This window comes from Rissa tridactyla, chromosome 7 (assembly GCF_028500815.1).
Source record: "Rissa tridactyla isolate bRisTri1 chromosome 7, bRisTri1.patW.cur.20221130, whole genome shotgun sequence".
In the NCBI taxonomy this organism is placed as follows: Eukaryota; Metazoa; Chordata; class Aves; order Charadriiformes; family Laridae; genus Rissa; species Rissa tridactyla.
The window spans coordinates 23699284-23725235 of record NC_071472.1 but is presented as its reverse complement, the minus strand read 5'-3'; the positions used below and the strand labels follow the sequence as shown (position 1 = coordinate 23725235).

Genomic DNA, 25952 nt, shown 5'->3' with positions numbered 1-25952 from the left:
CAAGGGTGGGAGAAACTTGGTGAATCTTTCTCCAGGAGGAGAAGCTTTTAAATGAGTCCGTTTCCTCCACGTCGGGCAGTTCTGTGAATCAGTGGGAAAAGAAGGTAACATCCTGGGCCAGAAGTGTCAAGGTGTTTCTTATCCGCTGTATTCAGCTGGCTGCAGACTTCTGGGCATCTTCTCTCTCTTCTCAACGGAAGACTGAAGAAAGAGAAGATACAACTCTTTTGGCAGTATTTCTGAATGTTGCTGACCACTTGTGCAGTCTTTAGTTTCTTTTATACAATGAGGTAAAGCAAAAGAGTACTTTTTTCCTAAAAGTGTGTGCAGCCTTATCCACCTTTGGGAGACAGCATTTCACACCGGTGATGCCTTTCTATCCCAAGTTGTAACAAGCAAAAGGAGAGGCTTATCCTCAGCCTTTCTGCCCTTATGGTGGGCTTTGTGGTGGGCGTGGGCCTTTATGTCCTGGCTTTCTAAGAAGTATGTGAAATTACGTTTTCGGAGAGCAGAGCAAAAACTGGTTTACCCCAAGAACAGCTAAAAAGACAAGGTACTTCCTGAAGATGTGCCCTTACCGGAGCTCAGTTGGGTATTTCACATGGGAGTTACCAGAGACACCCAAATTACCAAGGGCATGTGAGTAACGCAAGTTATCCCAAAATAACCTTATGTTTTCATTAAATTACTATCATGTATACACAGGACAGTGATGGAAACAATTCTGGCTATTTGTTATCTTGACCTCTAACTTACCTTCTTTCTACGTAAATAATGAAGCCTCATGGGTCCCATATTCCTGAAATGCTTCAAGGGAGTGCCTTTTTCCAATGCTAACCTGGACAGGGGTTTATCATGTGGAATTTTTCATCCTAGTCATTTCTGTGGGGAGGGGTATAGCATAGCTGAGGGCAGACGTGCTTCCCTACGTGGTCTAGAGTGGGAAGCAGCGTCATCAGCATCCATCTTCCTACAGCGTATCCCGTGAGCCCCCTGTAAGGTCTAATTGCTGGATGCTGCGGGGTGGGAGCTTGGGTTGGTGCTTTCCTAGAGCTGAAATGGGGATTGTTGCCCATGCCAAGGCAAGCTTTAAGACTTTAACTTCTTCAGACTTACGACTGTGATCTTAATTCATGTCACCCACTAAGCGATGGAAGGGTCTGTATGGTATAGCTGATTTTAAGAAATGAAACATTTCCCGAGGGTCTCTGAGTAAACAAGCAAACAAAGAATTCAAAAGAAGGCAAAGTATTACTCCATCCAATGGTAATTAATTGTTATCTGTTCTCTTTTAAGGATGCTTCAGCTGTAAATGGCGAGGTGGCTGGTTTTAACGTTATATGTCATTGTCAGCATTAGCGTTACTCAACAGCCATTTTCTCCCTTCCTTTCTTCTTCCTTTTTTTTCTCCTCTGCTGTTTTTTCCTCCATATTATCTTCAGACTGGTATCTTTCAGGACTGCCCCTCCATGCACAGTCTCTGGTTGGTGGAGAACGGGTCTCCCCTTCAATACACAAACTCCGTCAGCATCGCCCGCTGGGGCGCACGCAGTCTGCTCCCCTTCCTCAGAATGCCCAGGCCCTCCAGCAGTTAGTGATCCAGCAGCAGCACCAGCAGTTCTTGGAGAAACACAAACAGCAATTCCAGCAACAGCAACTCCACATCAACAAGGTAGGCATGATGCTTTTAAAGTCTTTTCTTCCTCGTACAGCATCGACGCCAACTTCAGGCGACGCTATTTCAGAGTTTCTTGGGCAATAATGGATGTGGTCTCCACCTCCATAACTAACCGGCCTTCATCCTGGAACCTCTTTTTCATGATTTTGAGAAATCAGCAAGGATGTGGATATCCATCACCAAGGCAAGGATCAGTACCTGTGTTCCAGACAGAAGCAAGGCAGTAGAATTCAAACTGCTGGCTTTCCAGTAGTACTTTTTAAAGTTGCCATTGCTGCCGTTCATCCACATGAGGAGCTTTTGTCAGTTTTGTAGCAGCAAACACAAAATGCTGTCAAGGAATATGGGGAAAATACCTACTGCGTATATATTCAGTTTGAAAGAGAGAAGGAGCAGTAATATGGATTTGAGGGAAAAAAAAAAAAAGAAAAAAGTGAGGGATTTCAGACATAACAGCACCAGAAAATAATTGCAAGTGAAGATATTCAGATTTACTGAGGTATTTTTCACTGGAATTACCTTTGGAAAGAGAAAAGCTGTTCCCATCTCCAGTCCATCTCTTAACTTGGGCCCTGTGTAAAGCGTTTCAGTGTCCCATCCATTTCATCTCCTGAAAATGAGGACAGTGTTGCTGTGCATCCCGCGGAGATTGTTTTGAAGATCAGTTAGATGCGATTTGAAAATTGCTTTGAAGTAAGCAAGCACTATGTTTATTATCTCGCTTTCTGTAAATCACTTGGAGAACATCAGGTGAACATTGCATAGCACCATTCACAACTGCACAGATTTTGTAGTTGCTATGTAGCCAAAATCATCTCTATGGGCATCCGAATATTACAACAAAGTTGAAAGAAAGCTGCTTCGAGATGATTGCATTGACTATGCATTAAAAAAGACAAAATCTATCCTGATGTTTTAGCCGATGGGAAGGTAAAACTCGCCTTTTGCGTGCAAGAGGTCTGATGACAAGTGGTATGGATGGAGCTGTGACGTTTTACCCCAGCTGAGGTTTTCTCCCAGGATTTCAGAAGGCACAGTCTGTTTCTAGACTTGCAATATAAAAAGGCTGTTGGGGAAGGGGGAAATCGATCATAGTCACTGTGATCTTTTTCTGACTCTGAGTTGTACTGTTTTGAGGCTTTCTAAAGACTTTTCTCGAGGGGTTCCAGTGGTGGCTTTCTTTAAGAAACAAGCAAATCCCAGTAGTAGTTTTCAGGCTCAGGAGGACAAGTTCGATGGCAGGCGGGCCTTTCAGATTGCTGCAGTTTAATTTATGGTGGAGGTTTCTCCAAATATTTTCATTGTTCCAGTCCTATGAGAAAATACAGCTACTGAGAGCTGGATTAAAAAACAAAAAACAACAACAAAAAAACCACCACCACACAACCCCCCAAAACTTTGTTTATAGACTTGAGCTAAGGCAGGATGATTACACAAGTTACTGACGTCAATCATGTACTTCTGGAGAGCTGCCACCGCGCACGGCGTGTGCCAGCCCTGGACCTCGTTCAGCCCCTTGCACTGGAGTGGTGGGGAGCCGCTGCCGCCATGGAAATTTCCCTTACCCCCCTCCAAACATGCTTCGTGACCAGGATGGTCGGACGCGGAGTGCTAGGTAGGGTTTCTTTGTTCAGAAATAAATGTCAGCTTGATGGTTTGAGGTTTTTAAGGCTTTTCTCTTGCCAATGCTTGTAAGCATCCAAAGGCTTTGCTGTGACGTACCCGCTGAACTCATTCAGACTTTTGCTTGGACCTCCCAGGAGCTGCAGAGCGTGTGTGAGCGGAGCCCAGTGACTCCTCCTGTGGCGCTCTGAATTTCAGCTTTCTTAGAGCTGGGATCTTCCGTATCGGAGGCAGGCAGGAGGGGGAGCGTAATTAAACTGATTGCACAGGGGCGATTTCCCTGGATTTGATTTATGGAAGTAACGAGTTCAAATCGTTTCAGTACTAGCGCTGTATGTGTGTGGCAAATTTATCCCGTGGGATAGCATCCAAGTGCTGACATGGAAAAAGACTTTTCCCAGACGCACAGATATTTTAAGACCCTTGTGTGTAGGAGAGTAAGGGCACAACTAAAAATAATGTAGTAGATTGCTGCCTTTTAATTATTAGCAGAACTGACAGCACTGTTAAGGTTGTGTTGGATTTCCTGTAAATAATATGTTTTCAATTGCTTGTGGTTTTTCCAAACGTCAAGATTTTGGCCTTAAACTTTCCCTGTTAGCTGTCTACATCAGATGAAATTTTTGAGAAGATTGCAGCCTAAACAAGTCTTGCTGTTTGCAAGAAGGTGACTAAGGAAAAAGACATTGTTTTGCTCCTGATTAAAAATATAATCATCTAGGGGATTGAGCTGTGAAGCTTTGGTGCCGTAACTTGGAATTGGACAAACGAAGACAAAGCGGGTGCGAGGGATGGACTGGGTGGGACAGGGCTCCCTGGGCTGACCGGAGTGGGGAGTGCTCCCCAGGATGTGGTCCCTTCCAGTGTGGGCTCTGAAGCCCTTGGTCTACCACTCTCAGGAGCGAATCGGGGATTGCTTGAGTGTAGCAGAGCGTATGGTTCATCCCGTTCGGGAGCTGAAGCACTAAGAGTGACTCCACTGGCCCACTCCAAGGCTCTGTGTGGAAAATGAGGGTTCCGGCCCTGCACGTCTGGTGTTCACACACAAACCACACAACACCCCCCAAAAAAGGGGATGAAAGAGATGTGCATGAATGAAAAGAACATTATTGAAGATGCCAGACTGAGCATTCAAGCTAGGACATGGGAGTAGTTAAGTTTCCCATGCAAGTCTTGCTCACTTTCTCTGTTTTCGCATCTTTTTGATACAATTTTTTGCTAATCAAGTGGTATCTCTTTTAAAAGACTCTGAAGGTAGTACAGAGAAGGGTAAGAGCAAGGCTGCTCTCCGGTGACTTGCTGCCTCACTTGTTGACGAAATCAGAGGATGCATAAGGAGTGGAAGAGGGAAAGAAGGGCCGTAGGGCTGAGGCAGCTTGAAGCCGCGGCAGGGAATTGGCTTTCTGCGCTCTGCCGCAGCGCCGTGTCCCACCGAGCGGATCCACCAGCGGGCAGCTCACAGTGGCACGCTCCTCTTCTCCATGCTGTTTGCAGGACAGGGAAAGGGAGATGCTAGCTGCAGAGTTATGCTCGCACACCTAAAACATACAATCTTAAAATCAACCATACCGTATTGAAAACCCCATCCCATGGGGTTTCATAATCTCTGACCCGGCTGTGCGTTTGATGGCATGGAGCAGCTCTGCTCCCTGCCTGCCGTCGAGTCATGGTGAACACAGACGTGCTAATATTTGCAGAGCACTTGTGTGCTCTGGTGTTTACACTGCAAAATCGTAGGTAGAAATCAACAACTCTTTCTTCATAACTGGGGTGTGAGACATTAAATGAGATCCTGGATAAGATACTGAATCGCTTCCTGCTAATCGAGCGGTGTGCAACCTTTGATCGGAATGAGGCATGTGCCCTAAAACAGTAAATACTAAACAGTCCTGAAAATAAAAGCTATACATTAACGTAGGTGCATGGGAGCACTGACCTGAAATTACACGGGCAACATGCACTCGTGTTTTCCACCTTTTTGTGTGTTTAGTATTCAGACCTCGGGAATGGATTTTTGCCATGGCTGGAGGAGCTTTGCTGGGTGGGGGGGCTTGTTTTACCATACCATAAATGTATACAGCAATCCCAACATCTTCAGCAATTACAATTTCCCTGCAGACTTCAGTCTCTTTTAAGATGCAAGTCTTAGTCTTTTACATATGAGAGAGGGGAGCCGTGATATGCTCACGGTTCTCTGTGGAAGTCAGCATTGGGGGGGGAGTGTTCTTTTGTTGTGACAACAAACCAGGTAAAGTAGGACGTTGTTCTGAGTAGGCTCCAAGTATTTTGAGTTAAGTATTTATCATGCTTTTCAGCATGATAGGTTTTGAAGCCTTTCTAAACAGAAATACGCAAGTGAGATTTCTGTAAATTCATTGCTGGAAAGCTCAACTTTTTACCTTTCTGTAATGAAGATTAGTCTTTTGGCTTTATTCCCCTGGATGCATAATTCACGAAGCCTTACAAGAACAGATAATCTCCCTTTTAGCCCTGAATTGTGCTGTTAAGTAGATTAACACTGAGCTTCTGTGGTCAAATTATGGTGCTTCTGAGTAAACCCCATTTTTAGCACACTCTGGAAAAGTGAAGGGTTTTTTCCTGCCGTAGCATACATATGGCAACGTATATATGCCAGACTACAGTGCCTCAACTTGTCTGGTGCAGCAGTATTGGGTGGATAAATTTTTATTAACACCTAGACTTCAACCTTGCTATTTCCTCATTTTTTTCCTTTTTTGGAACGCGTTAACTGTTTAGCCTCAAATGACTCCTGGAGTAGCATTTCATATTCAATGTTTAATTTGTAATATTAGAAAAATACAGTGTATTGGGTTGTATTGTACAGCATTCAGGTAGGGCTGTTACCCTTTGTTTAAGGGAAGCCTGTTTTGGAAGCACCTAAAACATAACTTTGGATATAACGAGTACATTATAAGTGTTTAAAAAGATCTCCGGAAAACCTCCTGCAGCATTCCTGCTGAGTGTCTCAGTCGGTGGAATATGAAATGCCGTTCAGCAGGATGCGAGACGCTTGGCATTCGTGTGCTTGTGCATCGTCACAGCTGTTGCTGCCCGAATGCTGTGAAGTGGTTTTGCCAGAAGCCGTTGTTCCACAGGGTGTCTGTTGCTGCAGATCTGGCGGTATGTAGATGTGTACCTGATATAATCAAGCCCATAACTCCAATGGTTTGGGAGAGGGGGGGAACGAAAACAGCTTCTGCTGGTGCCAAGGTGTTCTTCTCGCTCCCCCCCCCTCTTCTTTGATTATTACAGTTGGGTCATTCCCATTCATCTAGAGGCAAAGGCCAGCAGTCTTGTGGTCCTTCCAGCAGGTAGGCTGCCTCACACATTTTTTTCCTGCTGTCTCATCGCTTCAGGAAAAAAAAACAACCAAGAGATTTTTCTTTGCTGCAGAAGGCTCTGCCAGCTCCCTACATGGCCTGTGCCTGACTCAGTCTCTCCTCATCATCCCTTATCATCTCTTGTTTCTCTTTAGTCTATGAAAATTAAAAATTAGGCTCTCCCTGTTCTGCAAGGGATACCTCTCGTGGGAAGAGCCATATCAGTAGCCAGAAGAGCAGGGCATGTGTTATCAGTTCCAAGTGATTAGTTCAAGCCCCCAGCAATATGTTTTCTTCTCCGAGTACTTGTCCACATGCTCTGCTCCCCTGCAGGTACACTCTTGACTTATGCCTTCCTGCTAGTGCTTTCGTTTCCTTTGAGCATCTCAGCCGGTGTACCCGCTCCACACCACCTACCTCCCACCTCTCTGTTCCTAGTCACATCCTTGACTTGAGACCAACACTTTTTGGCTGGCTGTCGTAGGATACTTTTGAGCTGAGCTTTTATATTCTCTCTTTTTTGCACTGGTTTTTCTCGTTTTTACCAAAGCTGTGTTTCTAGCTATCCAGAGTTGTTCTCTTTCTTCCCCGAGTTTGTCCTTGATCTCCAGGAGGAGAAGGAGGTTTCTGCTCGCTTCTGCACAGCATGGCACGGTCAGGGCCAAACCAGTCTGTTGTCCTCCCTTGCTTCCTGGCTTCTCTCTTCCTCTGGTCAGTGGGACATGCTGTGCCACCCCACCAACACCTGTGTGCCCCTAGTGCTGTTGAAGGGGGAGCAGGACTCTGCATGGTGGACGTTACCAGCACAGGAGAGGCCGAGGCTGGCTGCGTCCCGGTTGGTACCTTCTGCTACCTCTCCCCATTCCCGAAACAGGGAAGTCACTCCACCCCACTGGGTGTGATCTGCACTTCCCAGGACAGTGGTCCACAGTAGTGATGTCTTGTCCACCTTCCAGCACATCCTTATCTGCACAAAGTTTTGACCAGCTGTACTTATCTGGCAAAGTGGAATGGGGTTTTGGCACGTTGTCAAGTACGATCTCTGAGTTTCTACTACCTGTAGATAACCCTGGGTGAGTTGTATGGAAATGTGATGATCTGTCCTGAAGTTTGAAGGTGCATGTGGTTATGTTTTCAGCCTCCAACCTGTGCACTTTGACGCACGCCGGTCTGTCCAGCAACGCTGAATTCTCTGAAGGGAATGACTAAGGTATTCCCTCCACCAGAGATGCCCTTTGCCAGAAGACTGTTACAAATCTTATATTTTAAAGCAGTCCTCTCAGTCATTCAAACTTGTTCTCTGCTTTCAGTAACCATTACCATGATGAGCAACACTGGAGAAATGCCACGTTCCTATGTTGGACTCCTAACCTGGAAACGGTCTTGAGAACAGGTCTATCTCAAATTTTACTTAAAGTCATGCCCAACTTCAATCTCTGTCAGTCTTTGATAACTGAGGTGGTCTGTCGTGTTCGATGTTGAAGGAGGCTTGTCCTTTTAATTGTGCAGGACCAGAAATTTCTTTTGTAACTGTTTGTCATCTTAGGAGAAAGATTCAGAGGTGCACAGCTTCATCGGAGTTGATCTATCCAAGTAGGAAGCTTTGCTGTACAGTCCTGTGGAAGTTCTTCAGCTCTGATTCTGTTTCCCAAGGAGCTCTTCAGCCAACTTTTAGAATGAGCCAGGTCCCTGTGATACTTGTTGCCTAAAGAAAAAGTGCATTAGTTATAACCTTCTGGGAACTTCTCAAGCATGTTTCTGTTGCGGAGTCTTCATTACTCTGTGATGAGTGAACAGAGGTTTCTAGCCTATTTAGCAGTATCTTAAAAGTTTTGATGTCCTAAGAACATACCACTACAGAGGTGTTATGAAGCAGTAGATAGGTTGTATCTGGTAAACATACCAGATGCCAGCTGACCTGAAATTCTGCTAGCAAAGAAATACAGCCTTTTTTTCCTTATGAAGCATTTAGCAGAAAAGTGATGAATTATTTGTTTTTCCTTGTACTGGGACCTGATATCACAATGATTGTTTTTTTTTTTTTCTTTCTGTTGTTTGTATTTCAAAGAGGTAGATAAGAAATCTCGCCAGCTGTATTGAGCCTTTTAAAAATGTTTGTGACTGGAGATGTGTAGTTTCTTCCGTACGGAAATAGTTAGCTGTCCAAGCCCAGAGAGGCGGTGCCTTTAATAATGTTTTATGGTAGCAGTATGTGATAGCCTGAGGTGACTATGTTTGAAAATAGAGGAGTAACCTCATTGCAAAGAATGCTGGAGAGCTAATTAAGGGCAGGAGAAGTTATTTATGGTGGATTGTGTAATTGTTTACTATTTCAGATATATTTGTAAGCATTTTCAATGCTATCTTAACTTTATATTCGTTCCCTTGCATGTTGATTACCTTAGACTTTCTTAAATTACATGAACACGTGTTCATAAAATTGCAAAACCGGAAGATTTTTAGGGAGTTTTAATGAGCCTGGGATACACACACTCATGTATTATATGGAATACGTTTATAACAAAGTGCTTTCTTTGCAAAATTGTCCTTTAAGAATAAGGTTGCAGTAGCTGGAACAAGTGACATACCAAGAGATTCGCTTTGTATTAGGAGAGCAAACTGAATGTCTTTGTCATTGACCACTTGATCTTTCAACCTTCATTGTAGCATTTTACACATGTGTTTTTCATTTAATTCTTACATTTTTATGGAGTTGGAATAATTTAGAACTTCTAGGGAATTACACTGCTTCTCATTTCCATTAGATTTGACAATGACATTGTAAGTTATTTTCCCAGCAATTACCTTGCGTAGTTCATAAGTTCAAAAGGTATTAAGTTCAAAGCTTGAGTCCTTCGATCCAAGCAGAAAAAAAAGGTAGTAGAAGACGATTTATGATGATTTAATTATCTTTAAAACAGATTATATTCATCAAGGCTGAGAAAGCTTAAAGAAAATTGATGGAAGAACTGCCTTTAGCTTAACATGGCTTAGTTATCCAATGTGTATTACAAGTAATGAAACTGGGGGGGTGGGAGGTACCTCAAAAAAATCCTTGAGAAGTTTTGATCACTGAATCTTTTAGGTTGGCAGGAAGCTCATGAGATCATTTAGTCCAATGTCCCTGCTTGAGCAGGGTCAGCTAGAGCAAGTTGCCCAGGACCATATGCAATTGGGTTTTGAATATCTCCAAGGATGGAGACTCCAAAGCCTCTCTGGGCAACCTGCCCAGAGAGTGTTCAAGTGTTTGACCGCCCTTACAGTAAAAAATGTGTTTTCTTGTCTTCAGAAGGAATTTCACGTGTTATAATTTGTGCACGTCGCCTCTTGTCCCGTCACCTGTGAGTGCAACCCATCAGGTCCCATGGACTTATGTATGTCTGGTTTCTTTTAAGGGTTCCCTAAACCTGGTGGTCCTCCACCAAGGGTAAGTCTTCCTCACTCCAAACTTCCGATCTGGTCTCAGGGGCCTGGAATTTCTGAAAGACAGTCTTACTAGTAAAGAAAGCATTAAGTGCCATGGCCTTTTCTATGTCATTTGTCACCAGGTCCCCCTTCCCCCATTCAGCAGTGGGCCCATGATTTCCCTGCTCTTGCTCTTTTCTTTCTTGATGCCCTTCACACCCCTTGCCAGATTCAACTCCAGGTTGGCTTTCTTTGGCTTACTTAACACCATCCATATGAGACCAGATAGCAAGTCTCTGCTCCTCTTGGGTCACCTGTCCTGCTTCCCGCTCTTGTACACTGCCTATTTATATCTTGATTTCAGTTGGGAGCTCCCTGCTTATCCACGCAGGCCTTCTGCAGACTGTGCTCATTTCTTACTTGTTGGGATGGATCTTTCTTGAGCTTCTAGAATCCTTGAGTATCATCCGGCTTTCCTGGACCCCTCAGTTCTCCAGGGCTGTATCCCATGAGACTCTTCCAAGCAAAACCCTGAAGAGGCCAAAATTTGCTCTCCTGAAATCCAGGGCTGTGGTCCTGCTTTTTGCCCTGTTCCCTCCTCTTCAGATCTTCAACTCCACCGTCTCATGGTCACTGCAGCCAAATCTGCCTCTGTGACTTCCACATCCCTGAATAGTCCTTCCTTGTTTGTAAGCGTCAAGTTCAGTAGAGCTTCTTCCTTGTTGACACTTTGATCACATGTGTCAGGAGTTCATCATCAATGCACTCAAATCTCCTAGATTACTTGAGCCCTGCTGTATTGTCCTTCCAGCAGACAGCAGTCCCCCATGAATAGAGATAAAGTCTCAGATGAAGTCCCTCATGAAGACCAGGACATGTGAAAGTGAGGCTTCTTCAGGGTGTTTGGATGAGGCCTCATCTAATTCTACCTGATCAGGAGGTCTACACCAGTCTACCACTACAAGAGCACTGATCTTGTCTGTCCACTTACCTTGACATTTAAGCTCTTGACTGACTCCAGATCCCTATCAAGGTGCAGAGTTCCATGCATTCCTGCTCCTCCTTCCCATAAAGGGCAACTTCCCCTCCTCCCAGCCTGTCCTTCCTAAAAAGCCTGTATCCCTCCATCACAGCACTCCAGTCATGTGAGCTATCTCACCACCTATCCATGATCCCAGGGAGGTCATAGCCCTGTAACTGCATGCAGACTTACATTCCTCCTGTTTGTTACCCATGCTGCATTCTCTCACTTCAGAGAGGCGCCCAAGTGTGCCAGTTCGCCAGGACAGGCTGGAGACCTTCTGTTCAGCAGGCACCTCCTTCTTTACATGCTGCGTTCAAAGGGATGCCACTTCAGCTCTTTTTTGTTGATTGCCATGTCCTTTCTGATCACGCCACCCCAGGCCCTTGGCCTGCCTACCTTGTCCCCAGCTTCTTCAGCTGGTTGTTGAGGAACCGCTCCCTCACCTGTTTCTACTTTAAAACTCTGACTACCGGTTTGGCCAGCCTGTTGGCAAAGGTACTTTTTCCCTGTTTAGTCAGACGGATCCCATCTCTTCCAAGAAACTGTGGGATCTCAAAGATGGTTCCATGGTTGTAAGAAACCAAAACCCTCTTGCCAACAGCAGCCGGTTGTTGATCAGTACAAAAATATCAGCTCCTGTCACTAAGAGGGATGGGCTGCACCCCAATCCATACTGGGGGGGGCTGCGTGAACCCCAGAGCTTTAAACTTCTAGGCAAGGTAATGCCCTTCTGCATGTCCTGCTCTTCTCAGGAGATGAGGCATCTAAAACACAGTAATCCACAAAGGCTGGAAAGCTGTAGCCCTGTGTCCTGGTCCTTGCAACGCTCCATTTTTAAAAGCTTTGAGCCCCAGTTATTTGAGATCCTCTGCCGTAGCTATGAGCAACCTCTTGCTGTCCTTGCTGTGATACTTGCAGGCAATTAATCCTTTATATTACGTTCATCAGCCTAAATCTGCTTTGTGTAGGTTTACTTATGTTATGTGGCAGAGCCTCTCTTCCTACATTTAGGGAAAAAGGCTTAGTTTAGATTTGAGCCACCGTTCTTCAAAGAGCAAGTTACTTACAAGTAGTCACTCCTTCTGCATGTGTTCAATAAACGTGTTTTGATTTAGCTTTATTAGATTTAAAATCAATATTGCTTTTCATACCAATGACCTAATCCTTATTAAAGCTCTGCCCTGACAACTTTCAAAGTTCAGCAATTTTTTTATAAGCCCATGAAATGGGTACAGCCTGAGCTCTTTTAAAGAACGGAAATTGATTTATTTACCTATGCTGGATTTAAAAACAGTTCACATATTACTGTATTTTTTTTGTTGTTGTTCCAAATAAAAATCATAAGCAGTCTGAGATGGAGAACTGTGAATTTTATCTCACCAATGAACTTTCAAAAAGTCAGAGCCCCTGTGAATTACAGTGAAAATTATATTGTTCCCTTTGTTTTAGCAGCCACGTTCAGAGAAGTTCACTGCCTCTGCTTAGGAAGGTCTGGTTAGAATGACACTCTCCTTGCAGTTTGCTTCTGTACAGATGCTGTAAGTCAAGTGTCCTCAGCTTCCTCTTAATTAACTTCATGAGAGTGCAAGTTTTGGAGGACTCTATGACAGCCTCTCGCTTTACAGATAAAATTTTAGAGGGCGATTGAAGAAGCTGTGCAAACAAGGTAGCAGAAACCCTCTTAGAGAGTTTGTGTCTCTCTCACTTTTTTTCAGAATTTAATTGCCAAACGTATTGATGGCTGTTACACTTCTCTGTGGGTTTGTGAATGGGTTAGCATCCATAGGTGTGTAGGCGCAAGAAGCTCTTATTTCTTCAGAGGGAAAATCAAGTGGAAAATTAAGGGACTGTCATTGCTTGGGACACAGGATTTCATAGTGCTTAATGCCAAGGTTAGCCTGACCTTTCCCTTGAGTGGTTGTTTTGGACCTAGCTTATAAGATAAAAGCTATAATTCACAGTTGCTCTTTTCATGAAGCTGATTCTTTGAGGATAAGAGTGAACTTTACCTGTGTTTGAGTTACATTTTATTTATCGGTTAACCTCTGGGGTGTTTACAGATTATATCAAAACCCAACGAACCAGCTCGCCAGCATGAAAGCCACCCTGAGGAGACAGAAGAAGAGTTACGGGAACACCAAGCCCTTTTGGAGGAGCCATACAGCGACAGAGTCGCAAGCCAAAAGGAGGCCCCAGGGCTGGCCAACATGGTACAAGTGAAGCAAGAGCCCATCGAGAGCGATGAGGAAGAAGCAGAGCCGCAGCAGGAGCTGGAGTCTGGGCAGAGGCAGGCTGAGCAGGAGCTGCTCTTCCGTCAGGTGAGCTTGCAAAATACCAAATGTGGGACGTGGTTCTTTGTAGAAGATGGTTTGGTTCTTGGTAGTCACGTTATACTACTCTAAAGGGGAGAAGCTTGGGGGAACCAGGTCTTGAGGATTAGCTGTGTAAACAAACCTGCAGGTAAAAGCAGGGCTGTCCTTCCCTGGAGTCACTGAGTCAACTCTGAAGTCCCAGGGAGGAGAATCTGGATCACCTCCACAAAACACAGTCAATGTATTTGCAGCTACTGAGACACTTTCTGTTTGTTTCTTTGGGAAAACAAAGTGTGTCTTAACATTTTTGAACACTAAATACTAGCAGAGTAGTATAGTAGATTTTAGTATTTTAGAATTTTTAGTATAGTAAAATTTATTTTGGTTTTGTGTTTTAAAACAAATTGACTGCCCTGGAGAAGGGCTGGAACATGGGATGAGGTTCATTGGAGGGGTTCCTTCTTCAGACCTGGAGGTCCCAGAGATTGCATCTGTGCTCGCTTTTGAGGGTAGACACCAGAGGCTTGTGGATTGCAAGTGATAAATCCAATAACGAGGTAGTAATCTTTCCAATTACATGGCAGTCTCCCAAAAAGCTGCCTGTTGTGGTGGTAGTAACGAAGGTGAGAAGGTTGTGATTCTCTTAAGGCATCAGTGCTCTGCTTATCTTCCCAGTGCTTAGTGCTCAGCATCTGGCTGTACCCACAGCCGTGTGTAACCCCCGTGCGGGATCTGCAGCCGGGAGCAGATTGCTGTAGCTGTGTCAGGGTGTAGCTCTGAGTAAATCCATGGCCCTTGTCTAGGGAAAGCTGACTTGTGCCAGGTTTGCAGTTGCAACGTCTGTGAATCAGGTGCAAATCGGTTGCTCCGTGTAGTCATTTGCATCTCGCTGCTTGCTGCCTTCTTCCTAGCACTGCAGAGCTGACCTGTGCATCCCACAGGGATGTCACTGGCTGTTGCTCAGAGACTACATTTTCAGTTCCTTATTGAGCAGCGTTGTCTTCATAACAGCGCTGCATTGAAGGATCAATGCCATTGCCAGCCATGCTTTACAAAGTGTTATTTGATTTGCATAGTCACATCTGAGCCTCTTTGCCTTAGTAAATAAATAAATGAATGAAATGTGCTGCTAATGATGGACCACAGTGGTACCGTGTTCCTCTGGAAGTGCAGCCCCACCCCCCCAGGTCCTAGTCCTGAACGCATGGTCACGCTTGAGGAGTCTTAAAAATACTATGTCCTTTTCTATTATTTTACCTCAAAGAGGAGAAGGACTACATAGAAGAAATGGGAAGGTTGTTAGTCTGTGGCTGGAGTGTGGCAAGCTGGAACAACCATCCCTTCTGACCAAGAGCCTGTCCAGCTGATGGTGTGGCTGCACAGAGAACGAGCTCGGTTGAAAACTCCCTCTCGTGCCTGAGGTCTGGTGGAACCAGACTCATTCCCTGCGCTGGGGCCTCTCGCTGTTAAATGCCCCAGTGCAGCGGTGGAGAGGAGGACAGGGGGAGGAAGATGTGACCAGTCCCAGGGGGAAGATGGGGCTGCTTCTGCTAATGACCCTGCCAGCATGCACTGGCATTGGGACTCTGGTTTGAAGATGCTGCGCTTGCCTGACTTCGCTCTAGAAATGTGCACATTTTCATTTGCTGCGCATGTGTGTGTCCACTCATTTATCAGGGAAAGGAGTCCAAGCCAGCAAACCTTAAAACCCCTTTTGTGAAGGCACCATGCAGACTTTCAGCAACTGCCTGCTTTTTTTCCTCACAGCAAGCCCTTCTGTTGGAGCAGCAACGCATTCACCAGCTGAGAAACTACCAGGCGTCACTGGAGGCAGCAGGCATGCCTGTGTCTTTTGGAGGACATCGGCCTCTGTCCCGTGCACAGTCCTCACCTGCCTCGGCCACCTTCCCGATGTCTGTACAGGAGCCACCCACTAAGCCAAGGTTCACAACAGGTAATGTTTTGGGACACCAGAGGCTGAAGCGGTAGGGCTGTGGGTACCGTTTTGCCTTATGTTGTGCTTTTCTGCCCTGTCCCTGCAAAGCCGTCTGTTTGGGGTCTGCGCCTCAGCTGTGTTTGCGATCTCTGTACCATCCTGTCTTCTCCGAGGATAAGATTCAGTCATTTTATGCCCTGTTGTCCTGCTTGTCCCTTCCCCAGAGGGACAGACACCCTACAGTCCAGACAGAAAATAACCTGCAAAAATCAATAGAAGCACAGCGCAGTACTTTAATTATGTATCTCCAGAAAAAAAAGGATGAGTCATATGCTGTGGCAGAGCTGATTTAGATGCAAGGCGGAGAGAGGCAATGTTATTGAAAAAGGACAGCATGCCAAATGCAGTATCTGTTGGCTGTATTTTCTGCACCTTCTCCAATCCCTGCGCAATCCCATGCTGTAAGTTATCCACCCCGAGCTCTGTGCCAGCCTACCCTTCCTTCGGAAACACAGTCTTTGCCCAGGGGTCCGTGCCTGTAGGTTAGGAAAAGTGAGGTGAGTTAATTATTGCAAGTTCTCAGAGTGCAGAAACAAGCCGAAGAGTATTTTCTTACCTTTTGGGTATTCTTCTCAAAGGAAAATTGAGTACAGTTTTGCATCTGTCTAGTGAAAACCACAAGTGCAAAAAAGGTGTTAATCTTCCCACAAAGGTTAAAGATGAAAAATAATTGTTCTTCCTGAATCCTGACAACGAACTTTTTTCCACCAAAATCCTTTCTGTCTCTTCAGTAGCCTTAGTAACAGATCAAAGTTAATTTATATGCAGCAACTTTCCAAGCCCTGTGTTGAGTGATTAGGCGGGCTAATTTTGAAGTCCGCCTTCTTCCCCAAATGTCAAGCTCTATTTTGTGAATGAACATTTTGCAATGTGATGTATGCCCTGGGAAAAGGAAGGGGAAAAAAAAAATCCCGAACGCCCAAATAAGAGCAACACATGATTTTGTTTCTCTTTTACTTATCCATTTATTCTTGTTTAACCCACACTTTTTACATCATTAAAATCATCACTGTGAATCAGGTTTATTTTCAGACACTGGTATAGTAATAGTGATATGCTAAATATGACTTTGTTCTTCAGCTGCTAGCTGCGGGCTGGGAATAATGTGTGATAAGCTCTGTAAAAACCCAAGTACTATCTCATTTTTGCAAATCAGCCCTTGAAGTCTCTATTTGTTGTTAATATCGAAACCTTAAATTTCAGCAGAACTGCATTTCTAATGCGATCGGTTATAGCAAGATTATTCTAGATTTTGGCTTTTGCCAAGGATGCAAATCCCCTGGCTCATGGTCAAACCAGATGAAACTTGAGCATCTAAGACACTTAGACCCCAACATTTGTGCTTTAAAAACAGGGAAGCCTGGCCCTACTTTTAGAGATTATTCATTCCTTCTCTTTCTTCCCGTCTCCTCCTCCGGTATTTAAGTTGCCTTGTCAATCATACACGAGACTTTGAACATACAATAACATTTCCTACCAGAGGACATAAGTTTGACTCAGAAATGTGCCTCTAAATTTCATTTAAAATTACAGGTAACAGTAAGAATGCACGTTTGAGAACTGTGCTGCTTTGAAAAGACACAATGTTATGATTTATTTTCCTTGGAGGCAGGGTTTAAAAAAAAAAAAAGTGGCTTAAAATAAGAGGTGGAATATCACATTGCTTTTATATAGCACTGCACAATCCAGTGCAATGATATGAAGAAAGCTTAGAGCGTGTCACCTGTTAAATATCCTTTTCTCACCATTTATCCATGTTAAGACTCCAAGGGCTTTATTTTTTCATTGCCTTCTATCTTGGGCAGTTCTCTACACTTATGCTAGGTGAAAGGAGGAGGGAAAACATGATAAAATGCTTTCAAGGGAGGAAGTGTTGTTGGGCATCTACTGGCACCAATAAAGGTGGTCCTTCACCGTACATAAAAGGCCTTCTTCTTATGCAAGGGGAAGGACTAATTTAATTAACCATCACTATCTACTTAACCGTGGCAGGAAAAAAAGAGCCTACTTCTCTATGGGCATGCAAACGTGGAGAGGAAAGGCAGGCATTTCAGCTGTTGAACACGTGTGTGTGAGTTAGATTGCTAATGTTTTCTTGAAGTTGTCCACGGTGTGTTGGAGATTGTGTTTTGGGAGGTGGATACTGAAGCCTAATCACTAGGATTGAATTATTCTTTGAAAGGCAGGAAATTAAAGTCTTGGGTATTTTTCAAAGCACGCGGTGCTGAAGTGCATCGGGCTTCTTTTTCACCAGGAAAAATCCATCTGTGTGATAAGTGACTGCTCTGGAGACAGTTTCTAACATGATCATGCACTTTGGATTTCAGAGGAATTAAGATTTGAATTGTTGTGATTATTTTGTGAGAGGGCTGGAAAAAACAAACCTCGTTCAATGGCCCTAATGAAACCAACCATGATCATTCCAAAACGAATGTGGCTCTTAAGAGATCAGTTGCTGTCCAACAGACAAAGTAATTGTTCATCGCTTTCATGTTTGGGATGTTGTATAGAAAATGCTTATGCTTTCTCTGGGCAGAATTAGGACCAGAGAGCTGGCAATTCTCGGTTTTATGTATAATTTATTTTCCTGTCTCTCTCAGTGACCAGTACCTGAGACTTCAAAGGTATAGGGGAAGAACAACATAATACACCTCTCAAACATGATGTGCATTACTCCACATGAAAGTGAAAACAGTGCCCTTCCTGACTTCTTCAAGCAATCAGTTTTATGTCCTGAAGCATGACATTTAATTTTCCTTCCTACTAGCATATAAAAGAAAGCTAGTCCTTGAACTTGTCCTCGCTAGCACGAGTAGCCCCCTTGACTTTAATGAATGCTTCTGCGTGCACTGTTCTACACACTTGAATAAGACTTCTCAGGTTAGGCCATTAATTTGCATAGCTCCAATTATCCAGTCTTTGATCTCCTGTAAAAATGGTTCCACAAATTATTCTGATGGTTCTGCATTAAAGTATTTTTCATTTCTGATGAAGGCATTTATTCTCTCCTGTGCAAAGCAATATAATTATCTGAACCTCAAATCGCATGTTTGTTCTGCCAAGAAAAGCGAGTTGGTTATGCTTTAGTGCTGACCTTTAAAAATTATTCTTCTCATGTCTTAAAGACTATTGCTTCCAGCACCACTTAATTTAACTTGTAATGGCCAATGTAGTTTCGTATTTTAAGCTTAAATTGCCAGGCTTTGCTTTGTGTGTGTGTCTTCATCTGAGTGTCCCCAACCACAGGAATGAACTTGGAAGAGTTCCCTTCTTTCCGGTGGTTTAGTTTTTAAAAAAGAGAAATGTTGAGTGACGTGTGATTACAGTACGGAATAACTTCATTGAGACACTACTGTTATCACTGAATCAATGGGAAAGGCGAGACTTTATAAATCAACCAAATTCTGTAAACCCCACTGTAGTCTCGTTAATAAATAGAGACGAGTAGGGGTCCTATCACTTCCTTTTCTGAAAACCTTTTCTTTACGCCCTTCACCTATCAACGTTGAATAGGCTCAGTTACCAAAATCCATTGTAGACGTACACGTGTATTTCAAACACATGAAGCTCTCCAGTGCTTGGTGTTGCCGATGAGGAGGTGCTGGTTTGTGTGGCCAGGGATCTCGCCCACAGCCACCTTTCGTCTCGTCAGTGCAGCTCTCTTAGCTGGCACTGAGTCAGAGGAGCTGATAAATGCCACTGCCTACTTCTGAGCTGGCACCAAAGCTCCTCCAAAAAAACTGGGAGATACCTGGTGGATCTGCTGCACTGTGGGAAGACAAAGGAGGAAGGGAAGAATGTAAGGTCAGTGCAAAAAGCTGCTTTTTCATTTGCATTTATCTTTGGTTTGAGCTGTGTTGGCTTCTGCCCTACCAGGCTCTAGGGTTACCCAGGTGCTTTCAATCTGGCTAGGCATTGCTTTACCTGGAGTTGCATCACGATAGTTTTTCAGGAATTGCTATTTAAAACTTAAAGACTTGGCGAAAACACCCTTTGAAAAAGAAACTTGCAACACAGATGCATGTATCGACCATTTAAATGGTCTTAGACCCCTTCCAGCTTTGTAGTGCGTTCAGTATAATTCACTGCCAGGTTGTGCCCAGCGCCCAAGTAACGAAAAGATTTGTTAGAGCAATGGCATTAAGCATCGTCTGGGAATCCAGGAGGTGAGCATGAAAAGGCTGCTTAAAATAGATAGCTTGAAAATGCTTGGGGTTTTTCCACAAGCTCATGAAGGTATTGCATGAACTAGCTTCAGATTTATCTCCAGGTTGGAGTGTCCTTTACAAACGTGGTGCAGCTTTTTCTTCTTAGCTTTCCCATCTTATATTTTACTTTTCCCATTTCCATTAGTGAATTCTCTGACGCACTGTCTTGCCTGTGCTCGATGCAGTCTGCTTTCCCATTGCCCTTCTCTTTGGCCATCACCTGAATACCTCACTTGCACCATCTTTTACTCCTTGGTCTCTAGGGTCAATGCCCTCAGAGGGTGCAGTCCTGGCCCTCCTGATGCCAACAGCAGAGTGCCTGGGGACTGAAGGGAGCCAGAGTTGCACCCAGACAGGTCAAGAAGAGCGTGGCCAGCAAGTGGAGGGAGGTCATCCTCCCTCTCTGCTCCACCCTGGTGAGGCTGCATCTAGAGTGCCATGTCCAGTTCTGGGCTCCCCGGTTCAAGAAGGACAGGGAACTGCTGGAGAGGGGACAGCAAAGGGCTACCAAGATGGTTAGGGGACTGGAACATCTCTTATGAAGAAAGACTGATGGATTTGGGTCTTTTTGGTCTGGAAAAAAGACGGCTGAGGGGGGATCTCATCAACACTCATAAATACTTAAAGGGTGGGTGTCGGGAGGATGGGGCCAGGCAACAGGACAAGAGGTAACGGGCACAAACCTGAACATAGGAAGTTCCACCTAAACATGAGAAGGAACTTCTTTACTCTGAGGGTGGCAGAGCCCTGGCACAGGCTGCCCAGAGAGGTGGTGGAGTCTCCGTCTCTGGAGACATTCCAAACCCACCTGGACGCGTTCCTGTGCAACCTGCTCTGGGTGACCCTGCTCTGGCAGGGGGTTGGACCGGATGATCTCCAGAGGTCCCTTCCAGCCCCTGCCATTCTGTGATTCTGTGAGCTATGTAATGAATGACTTGCTGCTTGCACTCTTTTTTTTGTTTAAATTCAAGGCTAGTTGTTGACTCTGAATATATATGTCGAATATATACACATGCACCATTTGGCTTTAAATGTATAAAGCCTAATTGGAGTCCCCATAGGTATGCCTGGAAGTCAGAGAAGGCAGAACCACTTTCTTTCCTTTAATATGAATGATTTAGCCCAACCTGGTGCGGTCCCATATGGAGGAGGACATCTGCATGGGGTTCTTTTGAGCAACAGGTACTTTGTCAAAAGTATTTGTCAAAATGCATGACGGGCCCTGAAGATGAGTTTCCTTCAAAAGTAAATTAACCTCAGAGGCGAGGTTACTGCAGAGCTTGCGCTACTATCAATGAACTTGGACTGGAGAGTTTTCCTGGACAGCCAGCCTTACCGTTGGGCTACAGCTTCTCCTCAGGTGACATTTACAGCACTTGGCTTTGCCCAGCAGCTCCTGATGAAATTTGAGGCTGTGAATCAGACATGGGAGACCTCTACAGAGCTTTGCAACACGATCTTATTTAACTGAACTTTGGCTAACCCAAAGGCAGTCAATTAACCAGAGCTCTGTTCTCTTCCTAGAACTGAATGTGGTTTCGGGTTTTTTTTTGTGGTTTTTTTTTTTCTTTGCACTCACCTACAGCAAAGCGAGGAACTGCCAGATACATTCTCAGAGGCTGAATACCTGAAAGTGTCAGTGCCAGGGTTTGTCTCAGAGGGGAAAGCCAAATTTTTCAGTGGCAGAACATGCCTACACTCAGTCAAAAGGTGTGATTGCAGCTGGAGCCAAGCTCGGGGACAGGCAGCAGCACGGCGCTCAGCTCCAGGCTGCGTGTCCACGGATGTTCTCAGAGTCTGGTTTCTTACGAGCCCCTTTGAACTCCGTGCAGTTGCAAATTGTGCTGTTTAGTGGTACTTGAACTGGCTATGTGAAAGCCAGCTCTGGTAAGCTCCTTGAGCTGTGTTCGTGCCGCCCGCTGCAGCATAGGTGTGCTCGGCTGGTATTTCAGAGGAGCGATTTCAGTTGGAGTGCAGGCCCTTTAACGTCAGGATCTGGGAATAGCTCCTGCCTTCACTGCTCATTCAAAGGCTTTGGATTCTCGTCAAGACCTTGGATTTGCAACTTTATGCTGTGCTTTCAGACAGATATTTCTTGCAAGAAACCTTACTCCTTGGGGGAAAAAAAATAAAAAACCAAGCCCTTTTGTTATGTTTTTTGGAGCTTCTGGCAGAAGGGAAAGGTAGATTTACACATTTGTCTATGTCTCTTTTGCTTGAGTGAAAAAAGGTCTTTTGTCCCCAGGTCTGCATAGCTTTGGAGGACCTGCTGTTTTCCTCCAGTGGAACATTGGCTATGAAATCATAACTCTCCTTCCAAAAACATACCCGGGCAACTCTGGAGCATGAATCAAGGTCTCCTACGCTGTTGTCATGCCATAAATACGTGGTAATGCAAGGGGATTTAGCTGCCTGACTCCCACGTTCAGATGAAACAACACTACTAAATACCTACGTATCGTGCTGAATAATTATGCCCAAGTGTGTGCTAATAACCTTAATTAGCATGTTGTCAAATAATGTTCATGCAAAGACTTCAGTACAAACTATTTTATGAAACATGGTGCCCGCTAACAACTTACTCCTTCTGGTTTTTAATCCCAAGCCCTGGAGTCATTTTAGCAGCAATTTTAAAAGTACCCAGTGGAAAAGCTGCAATTTGGTCCCTTCCTAGATCACGTTCCTGCGCCGGCACATCCATACTCAGCTGTCACATCCTTCTCTCACTCTCACAACTTCAGCCTACAGACATGTTGGTGACTAATTTCTTTTCCGGATCTGTTGAGGCTTTCCAGAGGAAAGGATCTTTGCACGTTTGGTGCTGTCTCAAAGCAGCATCTTGGATTTTCATTTCTTAAAGCTCTGTGGCTCCTGGTAAAACACACACTGCCTTTGTCTAAAAGTGTTCTGTTGAATATAAACTGCCATAGTGGGGGGGAAAAAAAGAAAAAAGAGCTTTTTTCCATATATCTGGCAATTTATTTATTTTTTTTTAACCGAGAGCAATTTTGTAACCTCTGCTGCAGGCCTTGTATATGACACCTTGATGTTGAAACACCAGTGTACCTGTGGAAACACAAACAGCCACCCAGAGCATGCGGGGAGGATCCAGAGCATTTGGTCCCGACTCCAGGAGACGGGTCTCCGTGGCAAGTGTGAGGTAATAAAAACACCGGTGGAGGGGGAGACGAGGTGGTGGGCCTGGGAGAAAGGGAGAATTTGTATTTGTCTGGCTGATTCGACTGCTGGATTATGAGCATTTTTGGGGCTGATTTCTGGTCTGGACTGTAGTGTACGTACCAAACCTGCAGCTCAGGCTGTTGATTGCTACCTGGATGTGCAAACTTTATACTGCATTGGGACTTGAGATTTTTATGGCTCCAGCTGTTGGCAATGTTTTGCCATATGTGGCCTGAATTTAATCCATTTCTAGATGACTGTGCATTCCTAGATGCTTGTGCATCTGTCAGGAGTACTTTTCTAGTGATCTGATTTCATTGCATTGCAATGACTGTTAGAAATTTCATGAAACATTGGAGAATGCCCTTGCCCAATGTTGCAGTGGAGCTGCTTCTGTAATTTTTAGTCCTATTCCCTGTAAACTGGAAGTCCCTACCAAGCGCTGGGTTTTGAAGCTGCCAAAGCTGAGAGCAAGACATGAAGTAAGCGTGTTACTTATTATCACTCCAATCATAACAACAAAAGCTGTGGAGCAACGAGTGTGTATTTCTGTGGTTTAATAACTTTTTTAATACTCTTTGATAAGTAATGGTCAACCTATAGTGAAGATACTGTAAAAAGAATGAGGCACTATTCCATCACAAGAGGTTAAATTAACTTTATTGGACATGAATGTTTTAAAGGCAAGGCAAGCTAAGATAAAAGCTTAGATTCTAAAATAAAAAGCCTAAAGATTAAGAATAGTAATGAATAATAATTCTTATTCATAGCTAATAGCAATGATGATCAATAAATGGTACTGTGTGTTCATCAGTTCTTTGAGCATCCGAGGAGACTGAATCACCCAGTGTATTGGAGTCATGGCAGCATCAGGCTGGACGTATTTTCTGAGCAATCAGAAAAGCCATCCACTTGGTGGCAGCATTGCCATTGCCTAAAGTTCCCCGTCCGACCCTTATTTATCCCTGAAGAAAGCAAGGAAGAACTTCAAACCTTAAGACCCACTTAATTGAATTTTGGGATTATTATTTGTGACCAAAAAAAAAAAAAAAAAACCCAAACAAAAATCCCCCACCCCAAAGTAACAAAAGCCCATGAATACCCCACTGCTGTCTAGCTCCTCTCTTTAGAAGTAGGAGTTAAATCCTGCAGTGCTAATTTCCTTGTCTCCTAGATCTGGGTTACAGATGTTCACTGCTGTGTGAAGTTCTTCATTGTATGATCCCAGGTTATTTTCCTTCATTTAGCATTTTCTGTTGCTCTCACGATTGGAGTTCTTCTTGATGTTCACTTGCTTTCTGCCTGTGTTCCCTTTCTATTGGTGACATTCAGCCTCATCTTGACTATTCCTTTTTCTGAAAGCAATAAATATGTGATGTTAGCTTACTGCCTCAATTCCAGATTTTTCTTGGCTGATGGCTTTCTTCAAGGTCTGACCTGCCATTTCAGGATAACCAGCTGCTCTAATTGCACTAGCTTCTCTCTCTGAGTAGCTTTCCTTTATGTCCGCTGTGCCCAGACCTGCGTTAAATTTTCCTTCTTTGTCTTAACTTTTCTCATTGGTTTGATGGGCACAACCTTTCCCTGTTTCTCTGTCTTCTTCCTACCTCCTCACTTCACTCTTCTGCTCTTGATATGGATTTTTTCGGGAGCCACTTCTCCACTTTCCACTCTCCTTGCCTGATGTAATTCTTTTCCGCATTGCAAAGCCGTCTGGTCACTTCCCTGCCCTTCGGAGTCTCTCTGAAGCTCCTCAGTTGGAACCTGTCAATGAGCAGAGTGGAGGACCAGTATAGGGTTTTCTTTCAGTGAAGACTACCTTCACATGAAGGTGAAGGCATGGCAAAGGAACAGCTTTTTCGATATGAGTGATATTTGCTGGTAGGTCAGAGCATGGGCGTGAGCTGCTGGCATTGCCTGGGACGGTGGACTTGTGTCCTTACTGCAAGGGAGGGCACGCTGTAGACTTAACATGGAGAAATCTTTATTCTGTGGGATGTATTCCATCATATGTTTGATTTGAAAGGAATTTTGAAGTGTGGCCTAATAATTAGGATTACTTGTAATAATTATATTACTTTTTCAAATCCCTGTTGCCTATGCCAAAGCTCCATGTGGGACAGCATGAGCTGTGCCCTCTATCCCCGCCCACAGTAGCGTGCGCATGATGTACAAAACTTTCTAACTGAGCTGTTTATATGAGGATGGTGATGCAGCCTGTTATGTATCTGCCATTTTTTTAATGGATTATAACTACTCCATCTGCATAGCAGCCCTACAGGCACTCGGAAAGAGGTGAATATTTTCAGCTTTAGTAGTAGGTCTGCAGCGAGTCAGCAGCAACACCTGGATTATAGCACTCAGAAATTTGCCAGGCTATGCACTTCATTTTTTGCTGAGCTCCTGTTTTATTCTATGCTATGTTTTTAGCCGGTCTTGCTGACTGACGCATCTGTGCACGCTCACTTTTATCTTCCTGCTTGCAGGTCTGTTGTCCTCTGCCTCAGACGTTATGAGTAAGCTCAAGGGCCTGATGTGAAAATTGTTTGTGATTAGGTAGTTTAATCCATTTCTTACAACTCATATTTGTAAAAGGGCAGTTTGAACTTTGACGCTGCCTTATCCTCATGTTTCCCCTTCCTCCCTTTGCCGTCATCCGGGTGTGGGTATAGTTTGATTCTGTTGGTTGCAAGTAGTTGCTCAACACAGATTAAAACCACAGCACCCTGCATAGTGAATAATCCCATACACACTGTGTGGGATCAGACGAAACTCCGCTGGATCCCTGTCCGCCTCCAGGAGGAGTTTAACAGCTCTTGTTCCCCCCATGACTGCACACTGGAAATAAATACCAGCTCTGCTTTCTCATGCAAGCTCAAACAATTCTCAGTGTCTGTCTCCTGGAAATGTTCTTTTGGTGTTTCTGTTGCACACATGCCCTAAGCCAGAAAAAGGCTCTCAGATAGATATTTTTATCATGCATGCAAACAAATACTTGCTTTGAAATTTCAGAAATGAACTAAGTGAAAACCTGTTTTCATCAAGCAGCCGAGAGGCTCCTAGACAACCTGCCAAGTGCTGAGTTCCTACCATTTCTCTCGAAGGCAATAGAAGTGATGCAGAAGGGGCACGAATATTTTTAGAACAGCAAAAACCGCATCGCTTCCCCCCAGCCTCTCATTTTT

General features: G+C 44.3%; 1 protein-coding gene across 23 annotated transcripts in view; it reads left to right on the top strand.

Annotated features, from left to right (window-relative positions):
• Positions 1-25952, top strand: part of HDAC4 (histone deacetylase 4) — a 415745-nt gene that overhangs the window by 190028 nt on the left and 199765 nt on the right. For 20 of the 23 annotated variants that reach the window (XR_008467801.1, XM_054209794.1, XM_054209784.1 and 17 more), the window contains 4 exons: positions 1443-1672; positions 13132-13389; positions 15151-15337; positions 22614-22747. Coding sequence is in view for 22 of the 23 variants with exons in the window: in XM_054209794.1 (XP_054065769.1) it covers positions 1443-1672; positions 13132-13389; positions 15151-15337; positions 22614-22747 (809 nt within the window). In the remaining variant the exon portion in view is untranslated. The remainder of the gene's footprint in view (positions 1-1442; positions 1673-13131; positions 13390-15150; positions 15338-22613; positions 22748-25952) is intronic. The other 3 variants (XM_054209778.1, XM_054209780.1, XM_054209779.1) reach the window with 1 other exon arrangement.